At 32.0% G+C, this 20,678-nt stretch overlaps 1 protein-coding gene across 2 annotated transcripts in view; it reads right to left on the bottom strand.

Moving 5' to 3' along the window:
* The window catches only part of LOC129218179 (ralA-binding protein 1-like), a 105,327-nt gene that overhangs the window by 17,624 nt on the left and 67,025 nt on the right, over nt 1–20,678 (bottom strand). For both annotated transcript variants that reach the window (XM_054852397.1, XM_054852396.1), the window contains exons 5-9: nt 13,646–13,768; nt 13,365–13,568; nt 7,778–7,896; nt 7,511–7,641; nt 3,161–3,362 (exon numbers count right to left, since the gene is read on the bottom strand). In XM_054852397.1, the coding sequence (XP_054708372.1) occupies nt 3,161–3,362; nt 7,511–7,641; nt 7,778–7,896; nt 13,365–13,568; nt 13,646–13,768 (779 nt within the window). The remainder of the gene's footprint in view (nt 1–3,160; nt 3,363–7,510; nt 7,642–7,777; nt 7,897–13,364; nt 13,569–13,645; nt 13,769–20,678) is intronic.

Genomic DNA, 20,678 nt, shown 5'->3' with positions numbered 1-20,678 from the left:
ACAGGACTTTTTAACAAGTAGAAATGCAACGGTTTGAAACATTTCAAGTTAAAAAATAAGTCTTATTTTTGATAACTTGTAATTTCAAAATTGTACTCTGTATTTCATATTCAGAAAAAATTTAAAAACTTGTTTAGATAACACAAACTTGTTTATTAACTAATTCTTTTTGTACTATTGGAATGTTAAAAAAGTTCTTGCTTTTTTTTTTTGCAAATTAATGCTTTATTAAAATGAAAAACATTAATAAACATGTTACTGAAAGTATTGTTCATCGATAGTCACTACTTTTTCCTAGATTTTCTGGCAGCATTTGAATCTCACATCAGAAAAAGGAAACATCTTGTGAGGCTATCCAAGAATTGACCCACGTTTTGGCATCTTCATAAAAATGGAAGTGCTTAGCCAGGTAATGTGTCATCAATTGGAACAAGTGGTAGTTGGAAGTGGCAATGTCCGGTGAAAACATCGGATGGGGTAGGACTTCCCACTTAAGTGTTTCCAAGTGACTTTGACCGGTATTGCAACATGTCGCTGTGCGTTGTCATGCTGCAAAATGACCTTGCTGTGTCTCTGCCTGTAAGATGGCTGTTTTTCCTTCAATGCTAGGCTTAAATGCTCCAATTGTAGTCTGTAGTGATGTCCCTTGATGTTTTCATTTGGTTTGAGTAACTCATAATAAACTATACCTAGCTGATTCCACCAAATGCAGAGGATAAGCTTAAAATCATGGATATATGACTTTGCTGAAGATGTTGATACATGGCCAGGTTTACCCCTCGTAGTAACCTCCACTGTAGATTTTCAAAAAATATTCTGACTAACTCAAATGCGGTGAAAAGAAATACTTCATTACTTACTGACTAGACATTCTTCCACCAGATTAAAAAATAGGGCCTTTATATGGCCTTTTTATGGCACATTTGAAAACTATTTAGGTCCACTTTATGCCAATGTCGCACATCAATTCTCTTTGATGTCTTAAATTTATTTATATGTATTTTTTCATCTATCATTCATAATTGATAAGCAATTTTGAAATAGGTTAAAAAGTCCTTTTATTTTACTTGACAGCAGAGCTTCAAAATGTTATAACTAAAGTTCTATAGGAGCTATAGAGTTTTATGATAGATTATTTTACAGACAATTACATTTGCATTAATTTAATACATTTATGTAACTTAAATAATTTTTTTTCACAAAATGCTAAGTTCAAAAATTTTAAAGATAGTGTCTTTTAAAAATTTTGGACAAAACCACATGGTTTTCATTGTACTTTAATGAATACAGAGAATTTCAAAGTTAAAAATCAAACTGTATTTGAAAAAAATTTAAAGAACACCATCACAAAAATTTTTGAATTTCCATGTTTTAAAATTTTGTAGAAGACATTTTTTCTCTAAAATTATTCAAGTTACAAACTAAAGTGACTGTAATTCTCTTTAAAATGAGCAACTTTAAACTTTGTTGCTTTCATAAAACATAAGCTATAACATTTAAAAACAAAAATTTGCAAAAATTACATAACATTTGCCCACATTTTTTACCATAACTGCTGATCACTTATTGTCCCACTCTGACACTGAAACACGTTGGATGTATTCATCAAAATACATTTAAGGTAATATTTTTTTCAAAAATTTTAAAGGACATTAGATTAAACTTTAAACTTTGCGAAAAAGTTTTCTTCTTGAAAATTATTAAACTATACACTCAACTCCTGATTATCCGCTGGGAGGATTACCCACCAGCTTTCACACATTCAAAAACATGTTTTTTTGGCAATGATTAACTAAATGTAGATACATGCACACATTTTAATTTAGTGAAAATCCTGTTCCTAGACATCCCTCTGTTTTTTCTTTCCAATTCCAATGGCATCAAACCTTTCATGGTCCCTAAAACTGGACGACTTGAAACCTGATTTCTCTATCTACACTACTTACTGCATTAAATCTACACTATATTTATATATTTTTAGATCAATACAACTTATGCATGTAATGGAGTGAATGCATTAATCTTATTCAAAAACTTTCTCCTATGCATTTTTGGTGTAACCAAGCTTGAAATATTTCAATTAATCTGTTTACACCATTTGCTCGCATATGTGTAAAATCCATTTGCTATAATGAACGATCCTTTTTCAGCTTTACATACATTTTTTATACAATGTTATTTTAGTTAGGATGCAAATATTATTAATCTATCTAAAGCTATTGCATAGACTAATATTGTCTTCCACTTACTTTGCGGATTATCCCAGAATTTGGTTATCCATGGTGACTGTCCCACCCTATTCTGGTCATAATTGGGAGTTAACTGTATATAAAATTAAAGTGCATGCAAGTACCTTTAAAATGACTTTAATAAATTTATTACACAACTCTGTTGCTCCCATACAACTTGAATTTAATACTTTAAAACACTGCTTGCAAGTTAAAAGCGCTGTTTAACGAACTCCAAAAACTAATTACACATCAATTAGATTTTTGTAAAATTTAGATAAGTTTAAGGCATCAAAGAGTAAGGTATCAGAAAGTTTCATGAAAATATGAGAAGTCAAGTTAAGAAATTGTTTTTCGTTGATTTGACAAAGAATTATACAAATCCTAAAAATATATTGCCTTTGATTATGGCCTTTAGAGGGGCCCCTACAAACAATACTTGAAAATAGGACCTTTAAAGGGATTTTTGAGGGCCTTTGGGAACCGTGCTAGAACACACAGCAAAGATGCATAAAATTAACACAGATATATATGACATAATTTCCTAGCATAGTTTAAACAGTCCTTTAATTATTCAATGCATATGGGCAAAACTTTTTGTAACAGATGAAGGAGCATCCCATTAAATCAATACAAATTTACTTATGCATGTTAAAAATTACCTAAGATTTTTTTTTTCAACATTTTCCATCGATTATGCAACAAACCTCTATCGAAAATAGCAACCTTAACTAATTTCTCTGAATAGGTTACATAATTTTTATAGATATTGCAGCACATATTGTATATTCAGTAAAATGTCTTTAATAGTGGAAACTTTCTCAAAGTTACAATTTACCTTACATAATAAATTTACTGTACATAAATTATATCATGGTTACTCTTAAATAGTTAAAAATATAGAAAAGATCTTAAATAATGAAATATGTTACTTTTCTTTTGAGTTGAGTGACAACCCTTTGAACTTCCCACAGTTGTTCCTCCTTTTGTTGATCTCTCAACCCAGCATTGAGTTCAGCATGCAAAATATTCAAAAAGTTCTCTTGTTTAGAAAGTTCTTCAGCGATGGCTGATGGAGAGTCAGGCAATTCCAGAGACAAACGATTACTATCTAACTCTATTGGTGGTATGTACCTACACAACATATTACATATATATATATATATATATATATATATATATATATATATATATTCAAAATAAAAATACTAATAAATCTTGGATCCACTTGCGCAACATGCACCCTGTAATTGGAACAAAAAATAAACTATGAAAACTCAAATGTGAATTAGCTCATTCGATTAAACTCTTTACGTACTAATTATAATTCATATGAGATAGATAATGAACTTAAATTGAATTTTTTTTCTGCATATCTGCAAGTACTTTATACTCTTTAAAAGATGTTCAAAATAAGTGTTTTTACTCTGCAAAAACATTAATCTTTGCACTTAATAAGCAAAAACTTTCATTTTGTCTTACAGTTATACAAGTACAAATTAGTATTTATTTGAATTTGTATATTTATTTACCCATTTTTTAATATCCGGTTAGGTTTATAACAAAAAGATTAAATTTAGCGTGTTTCTATGATTTATGATTCTCGCTAATATTTCCTCTGGTAAAATATTGTTTTTTTTTTTCTTCTGGTATTTGTGGAAATATTTTGTGGGTAAACCCTGAAGTAAAAGCTTATATTTTCCATCAAGAATTTCTGGAAAAAAAAAGGCACATTTTTTTTTTATAAGCCACATTTAAAAAAATTGCCACTTTTTGGACTCCCCCCCTCCCTTTCTTTTGGACTCTGTGTTTCAGCATTCCCCACTGATTTTGTAAACCAGGTGCCACTGATGGTGGCTTAATTTAAGTTGAAGCAGATTGAAAAGTCTAAAAAGCGAACAACAGCAGCAAAAGTGACCACAGAACTCATTCACCATTTGGATTTACCAGTGTCAGTGTTTTCAGTTAGAAGGCACCTTCATAAACAGAACTTTAACAGCAGAGTAGTGTATTCCAAGCCATTTGTCACAAATGTTAATGCTAAAAGTTGTCTACAGTGGTGCCACAGTCACAAATCCTGGTTGATTGATGAGTGGAAGAGACTAATATGGTCTGACGAATCGTCTTTCATACTTTTCCCTACTACAGGACGGATACATGTTTGGAAGACTCTAGTACAAGCGTATGATTGTGATTCTCTCTTTCGAACTGACAAACATGGAGGATGATTTGTCATAATATGGCAGGGTTGGCAAAAAACCCATTTTTTTTCCAACTCATGGACCCAGGGTTTTTTAGAAATAAAACTCAACTAAAGCTGGGTTTATTAAAGGAAAATGTGGGGTTTTTTTTTGTCTTTCTAAGGGAGGCATTTGTAGCATATGATAGCGTAAGCATATGAACAAAGCTTAGAAATTGTCTTAGAGGGGGAAAAGCTGGAAAACTAGTTAAAATTCAGCGTTCTCTGAATAAAAAAATGAAAGGTGAAGAAACCCAAGAATCAAGTGGTTCGAAATGGTGGTGTTTCAGATTTTGTAGTTTCTATGATTACCAACAGTTAGGCCAAGTTACTGTTCAAGAGATAACATCTATTGTTCTTTTTTAATTACTATATATATATATATATATATATATATATATATATATATATATTAATTGTATTTCCTTCTGTTATGCAATACTACAGTAGAACCTCAATTGTCTAAATCCCCTTTTACTGAATTCCAGCTTAATTGAGACATTTTTTAAAACTTTATGTTGTCTGTTTTTTAATTTCTTACTGAGTAAAAAATATTCAACATTTTTGTAAGATAATAAAAATGCTGTTCATCCTATTCTGTTTTTTGTGTGACTGTTTGTAAAGCCAGTCAATTTCTAAAAAAATATCTCTTGTTGATTTGAGATTCGTGACACGTATTGGTTCCTAGAAAATAATTCATGTGAAAGCTTTTTGGCAAATGTAGTTTTCACTATACAATCTACAAACCTTGAGAAAACCAGACATCACATGATTTCATCAAGATATTTTGAATTATTTCTAGATAGTTATAGTAAAAAGCAAAATTTCTTTATTATCTTAGAAATATTTCTTTTCAATGTCATTTAGACTTAAGTAAGTACATTAGTGTATTTAAATTCAATTAAAAGTACAATGCATTTGTAAAGGCTACTGAAATTCAAAACACATTTTTTTAAAAATGTTTATTGTCTGCAGTCAAGAAGAAATAAATAATAAGTTTAAATTGTGAACATATTTAAATTATTTAAAACTTCTCAGAAATTTAAAAACCCAAAAGTGGGCTAAATTATGGGTTTTTTTAAATGGATTTTTTCAAAAAAACCCATTGGGTCCAATCTGGCCAACCTTGTGATATGGGCAGTCATGGCATTGTTTTCCGCTTGACCAGTGGCAGCTGTAAAAGGAAGTATCACTGGGGAGAAGTATAGAGATTTTAGCTGACCAGGTCCATCCTATGGTGCAAAATTTGCTTCCTACAAGAGAAGGAATTTTTCAAGATGATAATGCACCTATCCACACAGAGGGACATGTCCAATCATGGTTTGATCACCACGAGGATAAAGTTAAACATCTGCCTTGGCCAGCAGTCACCTGACTTTATATTATTAAACTGTTATGGTCTATTTAAGAGCAATTAATATGGAATCAATATCCTCCACCAGCAGATCTCTCAGAGCTTTCACAATATCTCTATGGAGAATAGTACAAAATTCCGCTAAACACTATTCAACACTTTAATGAACTGATTTCTTGCTGAATCTAAGCTGCATTACATGCAAAGGTGGTCCCACACCATAATAATAAAGAATTCTTTATAAATCTCAAGTGTTTCTACTATTTTGGTAACTGCCTACAGTAAGATAAAAATATAAAGTATCTGCACAGACAACTCAAAACTATCTGCAGGTATGAAAAGCAATATACAGTGTGAAGAGGAAATTTTTAGGAAGACAGTGCCCTTTGCTTTTAATCATGTGGCCATAAAAGTAAGGAATAAACTTTTTTCATTAACTTATCTGCATATTTTGATCAATGCATAATATTCATATTAAACTCTTGATTATCTGCGGATGTTTATCCGCAGCTTCCACACTTCAAAAGAAAATAAATAAAAAATACGGCAATGATTAGCTGAATGTAAATAAATGCACACATTTGAACTTAACAAGTGCAAAAAGTATTTTTAGACATTCATATTGCTTTCTTTCCCCCTCCCTTCTAATGAATTCAAACCTTCTAAGGTCATCAAAACCTGACTCGTAGAAATCTTATTGTGTGATCTACACTACTTACTGCTTTAGATTTTCACTATGTACTGATTTTTAGACCTATCATACTTACTGATTTTTAGATACAGTAAACTCCCGATTATCGGCGGTTGGATTATCCGCAGTTCGGATTATCCGCGGGACTTTTAACAATTTTTTTTTCTTCAACGGTGGTGACTTGGAATATGTTATTGCATGTTTTTAGCTTTTTCATATATTTTTTATAATCAGTATTATTGTTTTTCCAATAATTTTTCTGTATGTGTGAGTTTTATTCCTATTTTTAGCTATTGTATACACCAGTATTGTTTTTTACCTATAATTCGGATTATCCGTGGTTTCGCTTATCTGCGGTTACATTGCCACCCTAATCCGTGGATAATCGGGAGTTTACTGTATATGCTATTTACGTAAATGAGTATCTTTACCAGTCAAGAAAAACTTCTCTCTCCTCTTCTTCCCCTTTGCGTTTTTGGTGTAACTTAGCTTGATCAGTTACAATTAATCTGTTTGCAAGAAATCTGCTTGAAAAACAAATCTGCTTGATTAGTTAATGTATGTATGTAATCCATTTGAAATAGTGTGCAATCCTTTTCTAGCTTTTACATGCATTTTTTACATACATTGTTAATGTTTTAACTAAAGTTCAAATGTGTGAGAATGTCATTGATATTTTTAAGCTATTGCAGACAATAGCATCCTGTTTACCTAACTTGCGGGTTATCCACCAAATTTGCTTATCCACTGTTACTGTGCCACAATATTCCACAGTTGATTAAGAGTTTACTGTTTTGATTATGGGGTGATGAACACATCCACAGAAAATGCATCTGCATAGAAGTAAATTCATCCCCGCATGGCATGCACATGTACACCTATATTATCTAGCTATATTTATTGATTGCAGCAATATATGATTAAATGAAATAAATGATGCAAAATGAGTATCATTGCAATATAAAAATGTAAGCATAACAATTTGTTTTTATAATTACTTTTTGATTTCTACACCTTTAAACAGCACATTGCTATGAGCAAAGAGTGCTTGCAGAATATGATGGCTGATTTGCAATGTTGGACTGAGAACAATTGATACATTTTGAAGATTCATTTTATTCCTCTTTTCCTAAAAAAAAAAAAAAAAAAAAAAATCAGCAGACCATTTTGTAGAAAATTAAACTCTTTTTAATTATTAAAATAAAGTAAAAATATATTTTAAGTTTTCATTGCATATTTTTCATAATGTATAAAAGTACTCCTACCATTTTTACAACATGCAACATATGAACAAAGATCCAGGATAAAAGTAGTCGGTTGCAATTTGGAAGCTGCTCCAACAACTTCATTAATGTTTCTTCTCTTTTCTTTTCATTCTTCAGTGCTTAAAGATGAAAACAGAACAATACATTTCAGAGCACAATCTCCTAAAATCTACATGGCATAAACAAATATAAGTGAAATTTGAAATAAACTAAGAAAAGATAAAAACTAATAATGAATGCAAGTTCAATCAAATCGTAACAATTTTTAAAATTATGATTTGTGTAACATTTTCTGACTTAAAATCATCAGATGTTTTTTTCTCTTCTTCCTAAAAGACATAAGGATTTAGGAAATTAATTTTTTGCAGTAAAACATAATGCTTGAAGTTCATAGCTGACATAAGCATTAAATCCTGTGAACTGCATCAATACTTCCCTATATTATACACATTTTTTCAAGTCCACTGTATTGTGTTTGAACCCTTTAAGGATCATTATGGGTCTTCTTTCTAAGTACAAGATGATTTTAAAATAGTTTATGAATTGATTTTTTACATGTTATTAAGACATCAGAATCGTAATTCACCCAAACCTGCATATAAGAGCGCACAGTTTAGTTTGAAACTGTGCACTCTTAACTATAAGAGTCAATGGCATTGCACAGAAAAACTAGGCGTAATTTAGAAATTTAGCTCTACAATTTCATTTCTCATAGTTGCATGGGACTCTTGGCTTTAACAGGAGAATCCATGTGCAAAGACAGCACAAGAACTAACTGTTCTTCAGAGTAAATAGAGAACTTTTGGTTAATGCAATATGCTGTAACTTGGAACACATTGATAAGCTACAAAGCAAAAATTTTAAGTAAATACAAATAAAAATACAAAAGTGTCGACCAGCAACAGGCTCTGGGCCCAGCTAGACTGGTTCCTAGTCAATTTACAATCCCCAGTGAAGATCAATGGCCCTTTTAAAACTATTTACTCCCTTGCTCATTACCACCTCTTCGGGTAAACTGTTCCAAGGTTCCACTATCCTGCTAAAATAATAATTTTTCCTAACATCCATGTTAGCCTGAGATTTAAATAGCTTAAAACAATGACCCTTTGTCCTGTTTTCAGTGCTAAACTTCAGCCCCCGTAACATCTTTCATTTTAATAAATTTAAACAACTGAATAATGTCCCCTCGGTCTCTTCTTTGCTCAAGACTTTTCCAATACAATAATATCTTTCTTAAGATAAGGAGACCAAAACTGAACAGCATACTCCAAATGAGGTCTTACCAAACTTCTATATAAGGGCAGAAGAACTTCTTTAGATTTGTTTGAAATTGATCTATTAATAAACCCAAGCATTTTATTGACCTTGTTACTAGCAATGCTGGTTAAACTTTAAATCCTGACTTATTAAGACCCCCAGATCAGTAACTTTGTCTGCCTGACTAATGACTGAACCTTGCAAATAATAACTTGTACACTTATTTCCATGCCCTAAATGTAGCGCTTGACATTTCCCAACATTAACAGCCATACCCCATTTATCAGCCCACTCTGTAATATGATCTAGATCCTCTTGCAGCTGTTTTGCTTGTTCATTTTCTACAGTCCCCATAACTTTGACATCATCAGCAAAACAATTCATGTTCCCAGAAATATTTTTGTGAATATCATTCATAAAAACAATGAACAAAACAGGCCCTAACACTGATCCTTGAGGAACCCCGCTTAAAACCTCACTCCAATTAGAATAATTTCCCCTTACAACTACCCTTTGTTTCCTTCCGGTCAGCCAGTTTTTACCCAAATGAAAGTTTTCCCTCCTATTCCTATATCAGCTAATTTGCTAAGTAGAGCAGCATGCGGTACCTTATTGAAAGCTTTTTGAAGATCAATGCAAACAACATCTACAGGCTTCTTATTGTCCAAAGCCATGGTAACTTTGTCATAGAAATGTAATAAATTAGTTGCACAAGATTTACCTTTCCTGAAACCGTACTGAAAACTAGTCAATAGATTATTAGTCTCTAGAAAATTTACTATCTTAATTTTTATCAATGTTTCAAAAATTTTGCAAACCACTGAAGTTAGACTCACAAGTCTATGATTTCCCGTACTCCCTTTAGACCCTTTCTTGAAGAGCGGTGTAATGTTAGCCAGCTTCCAGTTCTCTGGCACTGTCCCCGAGTTATAAGAAGCATTGAAAATATTTACGATTACATCTGCTAATTCCTCCGCACATTCAACTAAAATTTTTGGATAAATATTATCAGGTCCCGGAGCCTTAATCTCTTTAATTTTTTTCAAATGAAGTAAAACGTCATCCCTGGAAAATACAAAGTCCTCAAGCTGTACCATAGCTTGTGTCTTGTTGGTGTCAACTGTTGAGATACAGTTATCGTTAAAAACACTCGAAAAAAAGTTATTAAGAACATTAGCAATATCACTATCGTCCTGAATTAAAATTCTGTGTTCATCAACCAGTGGCCCAATATGACTATTTCGAACTTTTTTCGAATTAGCGTATGCAAAAAACCTCTTGGGATTCCTGTTTATGTTATCTGCCAGTCTTTGTTACAACTCTCTTTTCTGAATCCGTACCAAATACTTAAATTTACGCCTTGCCTTACAATATTGGAGCCTATCTGCACTGTGACCAGCTTCTCTAAACCTATGAAAAGCAGCTTGCTTGTAATTTAGAGCGTCTTTAGTTTCCCTGGAGAACCACATTGGCCAAATTTTAGTGTTAACACACTTTCTCCTAAAAGAAACATGATCCCCAACCGTTTTCGCTAGCTTTTCCTTAAACTCTGTCCACTGAAGATTCACATCGCTATTGTCCAATCCAGAAGAAAAAACTGCTTTCAAACTCTGCCTAAGTGCCACAAAATCAGTATTTCTGAAATTGGGCACAAGCCTAAAATTCTCGACTTTGTGCGTATCAAATTTAATCCCAAACCTAATGCTGTTGTGGTCAGTATCTCCAATGTATTCCCCTACACATAACCCCTGAACAGAACCTTCCATATAACAGAAAACTAGATCCAAAATCACGTCCTGTCGAGTACCCTGAGTTACAATTTGATCTAAAAAAACAGTCACCAATTACTTTCAAAAATTCCTCTTCTCTGCTATTACTATAGTGAAAATTATTCCAATCAATTCCTGGGAAATTAAAATCTCCCATTATAATGACTGACCCCTTGCTTGAAATGTCACTAATAATACTAAACATCTGTTCATCTTGACCCTGGCTTAAGTTGGGTGGCCTATAAATGTTCCCTAAACGTAGTTTATTGCACTTATGGCTCATCAACTCCAGCCAAATCATATCAATCTCATTAGGTTTATCATTAATTACCAATTCATTGCAAGTTAAAGTGTCTCTGACATAAAATAAAACCCCACCACCTAAACAAATTATACCCAGCAATAGATAATAAATCATCCTCACTTTCGGTAGCCCATGTCTCGGTAACTCCAATAATATCCAACCACTTGTCGCATAGATGACTGATCATAATGCAATTCAGGATTTTTTAAAAAAAGTACAGAGACATTTTGTTTGAAGAGGGAATGGCATTTATAAAAAATGTTAACCATTTAAATACATTACATTCCACATGGAGTACATTATATGTCTAATATTTAGGGGGATAGAGATGAAAAAATGGTGAGCTTTAATAAACTCTCATCTTGTTGCAGTAATTTCAGAAGAAAGTTAACACAACCAAAGGAGAAAATAAATAAATTACATTTGAATGAAAGGAAAGAGGACAATAGTCTTAGTCACTATATAACATACTTTTCAAACTTTGTCACAGAATTATTAGAAGAACATTCTTAAAAAAAAAATTTCTGCATAAAAACTTTGCTTTGTGGATGAAAGATGTAAAAAATGTCCTCATTCATAAACTTCTATCATTTTAATTTATATTTAGTGTAAAAACTTCAAACTAATTTTTCTTTCTTTCTTTTCTTTTATTTATTTTTTCTTTTTTGAGGGCGGGAGGATAAAATATGAACTAGAATACAAATACATTTTGGTAATTATTTTTCGGTAAACATTTACAATAAATCTGCTTACAACAGACACACACTTGAAATTAGTATTAATCTTATGCTACTAAGGCTGCCACTGCATTCCACAACTGAAAATAGTTACTTTAATAGCCCGTAATATGAAAAATAGTCTCTAAAACCTTTGTCACATGAAAAAAACAGTTTCTAAAATAATCTTCCATTTTTTTTTTTAAAATTTCATTAATGTCATAATAATGTAATGTCAGTTCAATAAATAGACATATTTTGGCTGTGTGGTGTGTAAGCGGAACTACTCAAAGCAAGGGGGCTAGATTTGGTTACTTTGTTTTGAACTGTCTGAATGTCTCTTTCTTATGTCATTGTTTTTGAGGAATATATATCAACACACAAAAGTAATTTTTAAATGTTCTACTCCAAAAAATAAAAAAAGTGCTGTCATCACTTGTTCTTAGGATTCATGATTTTTCACCAACTTTAGTTAACTTTGGTATGTTAAAAACAATTTACAAAAAATGGGCTAAGCTGAGCTGAAAGTCAATACAATTTTATGAACTGCAAGAATATTATGGGGATTTAACATTTTCGGGCTTATTGGCCGTGGTCTAATTGGAGTTGGAATTTCTACTCCAATTAGACCACGGCCAATAGGCCCGGAAATGTTATCTCCCCATATTGACGGCGGCTGTGAAAGCCTTAAACTGCAAGAATATTGCTTGCTTTATGCAGGGTTTACTCGTTAAAAGTGAGTTATGCTATGATAGACTTAACATTATACCAACCAAGTACTTCTGCTTTCCTAGCTAAATCTGGGTTCTCGTTAAACCAGGGCTCGTTATAAGCGAGTTCAACTGTAAAAGTATAAACTTTTTATAAAAAAACCTGGAGTTTTTACATAATTTAGTAATTCTTTCGCTAAAATAGTTGCTGATTCATACAATCGACAGTAAAATAGTAATTTTGGCCCACAGTTGACAAGAGTTGCCATAGTTGCCTTTGCTTCTAAATAGTAGCTGTGGTCAACTTTTTAGTCCTCAGTAGCAGCCCTGTGTTATCCACAAAGCCTTCTTACAAGGATATGAAAAAATTAAGCTGAATTTAAAAAAGATATATAGCAATAAGTTTGTTGAAAGCAGAAAGTAACATTAACTTCAGTCATAACTCTGAATACTCCATGGTGTTGAGTCAGTTATGCTTACAGTGACTAAAACCTCTTTTAAAATAAGACAAACTCTGAATAAATAAATAAATACTCAGCAATTGAGGCATACAAAGATCCTAATAAGTAATTTTCATTTGGCCCTGAATACTATCACTAGTACTCAGTATGCAGTTTCAGAAAGATTTAGTTGAAAAAATAACTCTTTTTTAAATTTTAATTTGAAGTTTTCAGTAAAATTACATAATGAATATTTCTGCATGCAAAAACATTGCACTATCCTACTAGCCATACATTACCCCACATAATCCTTTTAACTTCTATTTAAAAAATAATAATTTGTTCATTAGATTTTCAAAAGTACACATTAGAATGCAATAAAAATATATACCCGCTGCTTCTTCAAACTTAGGAAGGAGATCAGTAGTTAAAATTGATTCAGGAAGATCTCTTAAAAACTGTTTCAGAAGGCTTGCAACAATGTGAGGTTCATGTTCATATAAATAAACTTTTTCCTTGGAATTATATTGAGATTTAAGCTGTCTTAATTTTGATTTCAATCCAGAAATTCTATAAATTCCTTCACATGCTAAGCCTAGAAAAGAATTAAAATCAAATAAATGTTTTACACATACAAATATTTCAATACAATAATAAAGATCAAGCTCTTACCATGTTCCTCAATGTAATCTATACATTCCCTTACAACAACAGGAATTTCAATACCATCATGACTTTTACTCCTTTCACATGCAAGGCTAAGAGGAATACCAAATATTGGTTTTTCTTCATCACCTATATGATAAAGCATGTAACAATAAGACTGAAAAACAAGAAAAAGTACAAGCAAATATATAAAATAAAAATGTCAAAAATTTAGACAGAAGTGGATTATCAATATGAATGCTACACAAAGAAAAATATATGAAAATAATCTAAACAGGGAAAAACAATAAATGATATTGCAAATAATTTAACATGTATAACATGTTCAAGGAATGAGTTATAATAAATCTTTTAATTTCTGGGGCAAAGGTCCTGTTTTGCTCTCCGCAAGATCTGGCACTGAATGCTAGTTATCTAAGGGAGAACACAATGACATAAAATGTGTATGGCTATCTAACAGTTAACATGCACAAGTGATCATCCCTAAATACTGCTAAATATAATACTTTTTACATAGGCAGTTTACATCTCTTAAACAAGAAATTTAATAAAGTGAGATATTTTGCTTTCAAACAATTGCTTTAATAACAGTTAGTTATGCCTGATTGTTTCATTTTAGCCACACAAGTAGGCAAGCAGCCACGCTGTTAGATTTCTCTGAAAATGCCATCATTAGCAGCTAAAAATTTCCCATGTAACACTTTCCTGCTCATGATTCAAACAAAAAATTTAAAATTAGAACTGATACAGTTCACCTAATTGAACTGATATCAGAGCTGGTGATCAGAACCTAAATTATCACCATTGTGTCTTGCATTTAACGTGATGTCCACATCATTCAAAAGTATCTATCTAACGCATCAGCTGAGCAGTATTTTCACCCTTAAGGCAAGATGTTTGAATATCAATCTTTTTTTTGAGTAATCACATTGTTTATTGTTCTCACTTGAAATTTTGAGTTTCCTATGATTTTATTTTCCCCCGCCTCCCTCTGCAGCACCACCGTCGACCGCCCCTTCCCGATGCTGCTCCTCCAGCGAAAACAGTATCCAGGTTGCGTCCATATCCCTACATACACACGCGTACGTACACACACCTATACACACACACGCATACATACACACACACCTACATACACACAACACCTACACACACATTCCATGCCTTCACACATACACATCACACACCTACACACATGCATACATACAAACACATTCCATGCCTTCACACATACATATCATGGGCGTCGCTGGCTCTTCATTATTGGGGGGGCCGATTGATGCAATGCAGAACAATCACCAAGAGGTTATACCCCCCCCCCCCACCTTCTTTTTGTAAACGGGAGCTTTAAATTAGTGATGTAGGAAGAAACGGAAAGCCTTCCAGCTCAAAAATAAAAGGAATGAAATAATGAAATTTAAGTAAGAATTTAATAATATTCGTGTGCTTAAAAGTAAAAGAAGATAAAACAAAGTTCATAGATACAAATTTTCAGGAAGCAGCAAGCACGTGTTTCGGAGTTACAAGAAACCCTTTTTCTATCTTAAAGAAGGGAGTTTATGGATAGCTCATTTTTATCGGTCGTGTTTGTTCAGCAACATGATTTCTATACATATTATCTGTGAAATTTTATCAGCATTAAGCTAAAAAGTTTTAACTCTGAAAATCGATAAAAACGGGTTTTTTGTATGTTTGTAGGAACAGTATTAATGAAAGAGTTTTTCCTTTAAAAAATTAAATCTACTTTTGTTGATAAAAGTAATTTTTTCAAAATACTCACAAGCGAAACTTATTATAAAAGTTTTTTTTTTTTTAATTGATGTTTCCGTTCGGGAACGTTGACGTTCAAAAGCCTAAAAATACGGTCAAAAACTGTCTCAAAAAAACGTATTCTTAACGTTTCAATAAGAAAATTGAAAATAAAAAGTTAGTCTCTAAATGTGATTTAATCCCGTTGAAAGCGAAGCAAACAAACATAGGTGAAATCTTTCCCCCAGTTGAGCGCATCAAGAAAAAATAGTAGTAAATAAAGCAATAAAATAACAATATGTTCACTCTTTATTTTCAAGGGAGAATAGCTCGACTTATTTCTCAAGCAGCAGTTTTTAAACTTTGAAAAAAAAAAAAAATTACTTACTAGATAACGGACCTCCCCTCCCCTGGTATTTTGTACTGCAAAATACCCTATAGGCATTGCCCTAAAATGCAAAGAAATTCCGAGAGTCGACTGAACATCGAACACAAAACTGAATATCCATTTGATCACTGATCGTAAATATATCAAGATAATAGTGATATAAAAATATCAGTAACTTCAATGTTAATTTATAGCAGCGGAGTTATTATTTTTGAAATATTTTGCAATATTATAATATTTTTTATTCCTTTTTTTAACTTCTTTTTCCGTTTCGCATTTACTTATAAACAGTAAAAATAACATGAATAGAAAAATGAATTCTTTTAAATTGGTTTTTTTCTTTGAAAGACAAGGAAGAACAAATTGATTCATTTCAAGAAAGATAATGGCAAAATAAGCCGTACTATTCAACTTTCAAAGAAATAATAGTATAATTAACAATGCACGTGAATTCACACATTGACCTATAATACACCCCAAAACCTTTTCCTTTAAAGTAACAACTTAAATCAAAATTTTATATCTTTCACTGTTATTTTATAGCCTTATATCAATGTTCATTTTGTAAATGAATTTAATTATCTAGAGAGAAAATATTTAGATTTTAGATTAAAATTATGCGCAAGGAAGGGACATTCTCCTCATATTTAGGTTTATAAAAACTAAAAGTTAAAAATTCAGCTTTTATTTACGTTTTTACAATTCTCTGGATGTTTTATAATCCTAGATTATTACTAATAATCTTGATCAATGACTGGAAATTGAGTAAATTTTACAGCTCAGCGCCGTGTCCAAGGGGAGGGTTTTAGGGGTTAAACCCCTCCCTTGGGGAAAAAATAAGCAAAATGAAGAAAATGTATATTTGACTTAAATTTACTTAAATGAGAAAGTTTGCGTTCAGCGTTTTTATTTTATTTTAATTTTCTCTGTGAAGTTTTTTGCAATTTACAACTGCTAAAGCCTTACAAACTGATGTAATATTTCGGAAAAAAAGTATGGCGGACGAACCGCTGAATGATCTATCAATGTAAAGAAAGAATATTGCTTATTGTAAGGAGCTTATGGTGAATTTGGCATATGTTACATCTATGAAGATGCATTAGTGATTGTGCTTGGCTATGTAATTTGCATCTGCAAAGAGCTCTTTCTTGTTTAGTTTATTAAGCATTATTTCAGAACATAACAACCTGATATAAATTCTACATTATAAAAGAATTTGTGAAGAGTTTTTAATACTCATTGCAATACACTACATAGTAAACAGATTTAATTAAAAAGAAGCGAGCAAAGTTTAATTAAAGCGAATCTGTGAAACGAAGGAATACTTTGGTAACTTGTACAGCTAGAGGTATCCTTCAAGAATACAGCAGTCCTTACATGTGAAATAAACGCCATACTGGGATAGGCAATTTGTCGTAAAACTAAAAGCTGTAAGGGGGTTGAATTCTCCCCCCCTACTGGTAAGATTAAAACCCCTCCCTTTATGAAAATCTGGACACGGGTCTGTTACAGCTACATCAATATATTATATAAATAAAGCTGAAATTTTATGCTAATAACAAAACAATAAAATATAATTTTAAAAGAAATTCCTTAAGCGTTCTCATTGCTGCGACATCTGTCCGGGTAGATTTTAAAGTTGGTACGATTTTTTTTTTTGAAGTTTCAAAGCTAGAAATGCTTCAAGAGTGCAATATTTTGACTGCTTCATTTTGAAGCAACTAAAGTTGTTCATATAATTATTAACTAAATATAATTGAATGTAACTTATTTATTTCTTGGGGACTTTCAAGTTAAATAGAATATATTATCAATTCTATTGCAGTTACTGGTTCCAAGGGTTCAGCACGCAAACTTTTTAATTAAATAAAATTTTCTACTAGATTTTGTTGTATGGTTTAGTTGTGTATAACTAAAAGGACATTAATTTATAAAATTATAATTGTAAAAATGAATATTCTCAACATAAATTATTACAGGCCTAAGCGGCCGAGTCACACCTCATGATTCAACCATTCCGGATGCTTCATTCAATCCCTTCTTTGTAGTGCGGTTTTTACTACAGAGAAAAAAAAACCCAAAAGATTTGTGAACCATTTTAAATTTTATCATGAATTAGGATTTCCAACCAAACTTCGAGTTTTCAGTATTTATGCCAGAAACGTCTCCCTTCAGTAATGTACGCATTTATTTAAATGCAAATTTTACTGATGTTTATAACAATGAAATTTTGAAAATTTTTGCTACAAGAAACAAGAAAAGTTTTGAATTTTAAGAACTTAAAATATTAATTTTTAGTGCATTTTTGGTCACTATTCTTGCAAGCCAAAAGATAATCAAAGAACAAAATTAAGATATTTCGTCTATGGTGGAGAGAGATAGAGAGAGAGATAGAGCATTAGAAAAATATGGATAAAATATTGTATGTTGTGAACTTTCAATAAATAGTAAAATACTTTTATTTTCATGTTGTAGTTGAAAATTTATACTATCAATACACAGCCTTCTATATATATCAGGCCTACGTGCTGTATTGCGCAATCAATGTCACGCGACCTCCCAGAGGCGATCAGCTGTAAATTCCCTTTAGTTCAAACAGCGTTCGTGGACTAGTTGATCGTTGCAAAACAACTCTGGTATTAGTTAGAAAAGTAATAATTGTTCGAAAAGTATGTGTGAATGTTCAGTTTACACTATCAGCAGTCTCTTAATGATGGAGACTTGGAATGTTGTTCTTTTTTTCTTTCTTTGTATTGTTGTGCTTAACGCTGCAGAAGCCGTTGGGATGCTTTAGTAGTGAAAATTTAATGTATTAAATGTTTAAAATTTCCGAATATGTTTGGAAGCTACATTTTTTTGACCAAAACATGTTTTTAAGAAGGTAAGTCTGATTATCAATGCTTATTTTTTTAATAGAATAAAAAATAAATACTTGTTAAATAATTTTTTAATGATTTTTTCCATGTAAGGTACATATTTTTATGCGTGGTTTTTTTCATGCTATACATTTTCATTACTTTCGATTTTAGTGACGAAGGTTTTTGCAAATTAGCATAAAACGCTGTAACCGCCGCTACGCGGTTCAAGTTTATAACTGATGGCTAATTCAGTCAGTTCTGTTCTTTGAGAGTGTCGCTAATAAAGGCGTTTTTTGAACAAGGTGTTTAAGTGCTTTTTTGTACCTTAGAGCTATCGAAGTTGGCAATTTTGGCCAACAAATATGGTCCGTCTCACAGGAGCTGTGTGGATATACGCTCCTAAGAATCATTGAAATCGAGTGATACAGTGCATTTAGTTGCGAAATTATTACGCGTATATCGTTATAAGGTAAGTGAACGTATATACGATTGAACCATGTCTGAAACTCTTAAAGAACTATTATCGAGAAAGCGAGTTTTCAAAATACAACTTACAAAATTTAAACAGAAGGTCTCTGTAACAGAGTTTGAAAATTAGCAACTTTGAACTATTAGAACGTAAGCATAAAGATTTAGAATTGGAATTAAAGGCCTGTTTTAAATCTATTTATGTTGCATGTAATGAAGATGCTACTGAGTCTTTTGAAAAAGAGCAAGAAGGAATTAACGATGTTTTAGATGAATTGGCATATGAATTACACCGAAAGCATTCAGAAGCGAAAAGTGACTTTAAGGTAAATTCGAGGGTTGAATCGAACTCGAATGCCGAGACAAATGCTAAGTTGCCTAAAATGAACTTACCGTCATTTTCAGGAAATTTGCACGAGTGGCTTTCCTTTAAAGATATATTTCTAGCAAGCATTCATCAGAACAAGAATTTATCTGATGCAATGAAATTACAGTATTTAAAATCATCGTTAAAAGGCGATGCTTTTCGGATTGTTCAATCGATTTCAATTGTAGATAGTAATTATGCAGTAGCTTGGTACGTTATTCGAATTCCCGTGAACAAGCAGGGGTGCCCACAGGGGGGGGATTATGGCGCAAGTTGCGCCATCAAAATTTTTGGGGGGGATTTTTTTTTCCGGAAGGTTTTTTTTTATTTAGAACATGAAATTTTTGAAGTTTGGAAAAAAAAAATATTTAAACTCATTCAACAAGAAATAGAAGCATTAATAATACTTTTTCCGCGTACTTTTCTGGGCCGTCGCCGTAGCAAGCCCCCCCCCCCCCCGTTTTTCAGAAATGTGGCCGACAATTTCATTTTAGCGATGCAATTAACGAAGAAAAAGGAAAACTCTTCGTTGTTTAAAAAAATTAAAATAGTAATTATAAATGAACAAGTGAAATAATAGTGACAAAAAGTTTTTTTTCTGTCAAATTTGAATAGAAAATGTAATCTTAAAATAGAATTTAGGAACATCCTTGATTCTCTTTTATCAAGAGTAAGTAACGGCAGCGGAAATGTACACTTCAAACATTTTTATTAACGCAAAAAAAAAAAAAAAGTATTTTTTACAGTACACTTTTCACTAGACTACACAGTGCGTATGTCTGCCAAGTCGGAAACTATGGGTTCGGCTCGAATTAAATACATTGTGCATAGAGTAAAATTTGAATAATGGAAGGGAGGACAGGCGACCAAACTAACATGTTGCACGCCTTGTCTCTCGGCGGCCCTGGTTATACAAAACCATACTTCATGGTTCTGAAGTTAAAAAAATAATAAAATAAAAATAAAAATACATAAATAAATAGAACAGCCCATAGGATAGGGGTCGCCGAAATATTCCCATATGTATATACTTTTTTTTTTGATGAAAAATGTTTTCCTGAAAATCATTGCTAAGTGGAGAAAAATGTGTTGGTCTCCGAAATAAATTTGAAATAAAGAGATGGAGGGGGGGGGAAAGTTAAATGCAAAGAGAGATTCAAAGTATCATAATGAATACTCACGCCAAAAGTTCTAAATGTTTGAATGTAA

This window comes from Uloborus diversus, chromosome 3 (genome assembly GCF_026930045.1).
Source record: "Uloborus diversus isolate 005 chromosome 3, Udiv.v.3.1, whole genome shotgun sequence".
Classification (NCBI taxonomy): domain Eukaryota; kingdom Metazoa; phylum Arthropoda; class Arachnida; order Araneae; family Uloboridae; genus Uloborus; species Uloborus diversus.
This window is presented reverse-complemented; position numbering and strand designations above follow the sequence as displayed.